Here is a 4,650-nt window from a genome sequence, read left to right as displayed (position 1 = left end):
CTAATTTAATTAGATGAGAATGTATGTAATGTACCATGGTTAAATGATTGAAGTTCATATGCAAAACACATGTCATATATCCATTGGTTTGCTGTAAACACTCGGTACGGGTAAGTTTTTACCGGTTAAAACTTTGCACTTTTAACACTCTCAAGTCTCATCTTAGACTTGCCATTGATCTTTATACTTTAAAGTCCGTGGTAGTATTTGTTTTTGACACAAAAGCCACCAGCCTTTGTCGACTATTTAGCCTCTCTCATTTTGACTTCTGAAACCATTCTCTGAATTTTTTCCTCTTTTCTTCAATATTGCAGTGTTCCCACATCACATTTGAATCTTGTCCTCTTACCATAACTATCCCACCGCGTTATATTTTTTTCTTCCCTGTCCTTTCAATAACTGAACCAAAAAAATAATAATATGGCCATTGATATGATCTCTGAAGCTCCAAGCTTAACCACAAGTCCAAGAATCTCTTTTTCTCATAATCTTCACCACAAAGATGTTGCTGCTACTACTACTGCCAGTAGTGATTTTAATTCTGAATTCGATTTCTGTATTAGCAATAGCACAGATACAGAAACTTCTTCAGCAGATGAGCTGTTTTCAGATGGCTTAATTCGTCCTCTTCAACTTCAAGAAAAGTTTGTCACTTCTTCAAAACAGTTTCCTTTATCAAAGACTCAAACTTTAGTTAATTCTATTCCACCCCTTTCAGTTTCCTCAGCAGAAAATGAAATTTCAAAGCAAGAAATCAAACCAGAACAGCAACAAAAGAATCTGTGTAATTCTAATTCTAATTCCTTTTGGGGTATTAAGAGAAGCAGTAGTGTTCATTGTGTTAATACACATAAGAAAAGCTCATTTTGGTCATTACCTTTATTATCTCGCAGCAATTCTACTGGTTCAGTTCCTAATTCAAAGCAATCAGTACAGAAACAGAGTAGTGCGCAATGGAAACAAATGAAGAATTCATCATCATCATCAGCATCAGCAGCAGCTAGTTTTTACACATCTCAAAAGCCACCATTGAGAAAGAATTATGGTAATGCTATTCGGATTAGTCCAATTCTGAATGTTCCATTTGGATTGGGGTCTCTGTTTTGCAATGGGAAAGATAATAAGAAGAGTAAGAAATGATTTTTGTGTGTTTCAGTTATTCTCATAACTTTAATGAAATACATCACAGTTTGTTATTAACTCAAGTTTTTTCATGATTTTTTGATTCTTTTTAGTCATTCAACATAAGGAAAGAATCTGTGTTCTGGATATTTGCAGAAGTTGGGTACACCTTTCGTTTCAATTTAGACGAGTTAGTTTAACTCGGCACGGAGCGTGAGAAAAAAAAGAATGATTTTGAAACTTGTGGTCTTAAAAGTTTAATAGGTAAAAGCTTTATGGAGTCAAGACATTTCTGTGGTTATAAAAACTTCTCGTTAAGAGTAAAATGGATTAAAATGAAGAGTTTAAAGTTAAATTATTTTCAATTGTAGAAACGTGTCATTCTTTTTGCTACGGACTAGTAAGGAAATTGTGTCATCTAAATTGAAACAAAAGAGTACTATTTTATCTCATGTGACCATCATGATGACTTACCCAAAATTATTTCGGGGTGAAATTCAAAAATAACCAGATTACAAGTGGTAATTGAAAATAGCCACAGTTTCAAAAGTAATCGAAATTTAGCCACTTTTCATGTAAAGATAAATCTGAACGAAAATACTGTTCAAAATCCGGAAAATATTCCAACATAATATACTGGAGTTCAATTTTTACATGTGAACTTCTAGCATAATATACTGGAGTTCCAGCATAATATACTGGTCTAGCATAATATGCTGGAAGTTCATACACAGGTGCTCCAATCTCTAGTATATTATGCTGGAACTTTCTGTGTGCTGGAGTTCCAGCATAATATGCTATAAGTTCATATACAGGTGCACCAATCTCCAGTATATTATGCTGGACTTTTCGTGTTGTAGCAAAATAGTGACTATTTTTCAATGATTTTGCAAATGCTTGCTATTTTTAGTTACCAGTCCGAAAACTGGATAGCACGTGCTATTTTCACATAATTTAGGGATCGTTTAGTGGAGAAATAAGTTATCTCAGGATTAATTATCCTGATAGTTATTTCGGGATTGTTATTGCACCCTCCTATAGTATAAAAATAACACTACAATCCCGGGATTAGTTATACTGTAATTTTATCCCAATCAAACGTGGGATAAACTTATCTCGTATTTAATCCTAAGATTAATTATCCCTTGTCCCTCGTACCAAACGACCCTTAAAAATGTAGTTATATCAGTATTGTTTACTTAACTTTTCAAAGAGAGTCATAGGTTAAGGCAACATACAGACATAGCAACCTTATTTCATGGTTGTCTACTGTGGTTTCTTCCCTTTAATTAATTTTGTCTTGATTATAAAAGGGCTTCATATTGATCTCAAGATTACTTTTCTGTCAATTATGTTTATCTTTTCGAAGGTGAGCCTTGAGTAACAGTGAAGTTTTCTCTGCGAGACCTATAGTTACATGTTCGAGTTTTGAAAACAGCCACAAATGCTTGTATTAAGTTAGACTATCTATATCATTACCCCTTGGGGTGCGGTCCTTCTTTGGACCCTGTGTGACCACGAGATTCTTTATGCAAATTAAGTTAGACTATCTATATTATTACCCCTTAGGATGGCCTTTCTTTGGACTTTACGTGAACGCGAGATGCTTTATACAATATTCTTTTTTATGTTTATCTTTTTCCTAAGATGCTATATTTTGATTAGGTTGAAACTTTTGAAGAGTGGTTTACTGTTAGTTGAAAAGAGCCCTTTGACAGGCTGACAGCAAGCCATATTAAGCAAGCAGGATAGTCAAACAAATAGAGTAGTATAACTCAGTAAGTGAATTAAAGAATACCAATATCATGAGTTAAAAGCAGGTTGTTTAAGGCCAGCCGAATTGGTAGATAAGCAAAATTAAGAATCATTCATTATGCTCTGCACGACTAGATACTTACTACTCTCTTTTTTCAAAACTCTACTACAATTAGAACCTCCCACTGGTGGTTCAGAAATGAGATCTTTATAGCCTGTTTGGCAAAAAAAAAAAAATGCTTTTTTGTCAAAATTGAAGTGTTCGGCCAAAATTTTAGAAGAAAAAAAATGTGCTTTTGAGAAGAAGCAGAAGCAGTTTTGGAGAAGCAGAAAATTGTAGCTTCTCCCCAAAAACACTTTTTTGAAAAATACTTTTAAAAAAAATACACTTAGAAGCACTTTTTAAAAGCTTAGTCAAACGCTAATTGCTTCTCAAACTAATTAGCCAAACACAAATCGTGTTTCACTAAATGTACTTTGAAGAAAAGCACTTTTAAAAAAACACTTCTCAAAATACGCGAGGTTGGAGGTTTGGAGACAGACCTTGGAGTCTAAAGGTTTCAAACTGAGTAGAACCAAGACAGAATACTTGGAGTGCAAGTTCAGTGACGGGACCCATGATGCAGACGTAGAGGTTAAGCTTGATGCTCAAGTTATCCCCAAGAGAGCGAGTTTTAAGTATCTCGGGTCTATTATCCAGGGTAACGGGGAGATTGACGAAGATGTCGCGCATCGCATTGGAGCAGGATGGATGAAGTGGAGGCTCGCTTCCGGTGTTTTTGTGATAGGAATATGCCGCTAAGACTTAAGGGTAAGTTTTATCGTATGCTGTATGGGGCTGAGTGTTGGCCAATCAAGAACTCCCACGTGCAGAAGATGAGAGTAGCAGAGATGAGGATGTTGAGATGGATGTGTGGGTGTACTAGGAGAGATAGGATTAAGAATGAAGCTATCCGGGACAGAGTGGGAGTAGCCTCCGTGGAGGACAAGATGCGGGAGCCGAAGCTGAGATGGTTCAGACATGCTAAGAGAAGAAGCATTGATGCTCCTGTTAGGAGGTGTGAGAGGTTGGCCATGGAGAGTTTGAGAAGAGGTCGAGGTAGGCCTAAGAAGTATTGGGGAGAGGTGATTAGGCAGGACATGGCGTTGCTTCAGCTCACTGAGGACATGACCCTTGATAGGAGGGTGTGGAGGCCGAGGATTAACGTAGAAGGTTAGTAGGTAGTTTATAGTTGTTCACCCATAGTCTTAGTAGCATGTTTGTCCTTTCATATTCTTAGATTTTTATTACGTTATGTGGTTTTGTTCGCCTCAGGTATTGTATTCTCTGTTGCTATTATTTGGTACCACTTATCCTTTATCTCTCCCTTTTTCTTTGATCTTTCATCTTTCTTCCTTCCTTGCTTTCCTTTTCTTCTTCTTGCCCTTCCTCAGCCGAGAATCTATAGGAAACAGCTTCTCTACCTGTATTAGGTAGGGGTAAGGTCTGCGTACAGACTACCCTCTCTAGGCCCCACCTACTGAGATGAAACTGAGTTTTTTGTTGTTGTTATTATTGTACTTTTCAAAATACGCTGATTTTTAAAGCGTGACCAAACAGGCTATTAGTCTGAACCAGGTAGAGGTATCACACATCTTTTGGTCAAGTGAAATAGTAGTCAAGTGAGTCATCGATAATCATAAATGTGGAGACTAAGAGGGAGAAAGAAAGAGTGAAAATAAATATCAATCGTTCAATAGAAAAGAACAACTTTGAAAGATCTTTCAAACTAA

General features: G+C 36.4%; 1 protein-coding gene across 1 annotated transcript; it reads left to right on the top strand.

The window, feature by feature from the left end:
* The first annotated feature begins 234 nt into the window (after positions 1-234).
* Positions 235-1,200, top strand: LOC109219125. The gene is made up of 2 exons (XM_019383543.1): positions 235-784; positions 894-1,200. The coding sequence occupies exons 1-2, from the start codon at positions 421-423 to the stop codon at positions 965-967; spliced, it is 438 nt and encodes a 145-aa protein (XP_019239088.1). The 5' UTR covers positions 235-420; the 3' UTR covers positions 968-1,200.
* The last annotated feature ends 3,450 nt before the right edge of the window (positions 1,201-4,650 follow it).

This window comes from Nicotiana attenuata, unplaced genomic scaffold (genome assembly GCF_001879085.1).
Source record: "Nicotiana attenuata strain UT unplaced genomic scaffold, NIATTr2, whole genome shotgun sequence".
Lineage (NCBI taxonomy): Eukaryota > Viridiplantae > Streptophyta > Magnoliopsida > Solanales > Solanaceae > Nicotiana > Nicotiana attenuata.
Note: the sequence above shows the minus strand (reverse complement) of the source record. Positions and strands in the feature narration are given on the sequence as shown.

Excerpts from the sequence above, each read along its gene's own strand:
- LOC109219125 (XM_019383543.1), top strand. The coding sequence starts at position 421 with ATGGCCATTGATATGATCTCTGAAGCTCCAAGCTTAACCACAAGTCCA. Across the intron at positions 785-893 it reads ACAGCAACAAAAGAATCTGT|CAATTCTACTGGTTCAGTTC; the intron begins GTAATTCTAATT and ends ATTATCTCGCAG.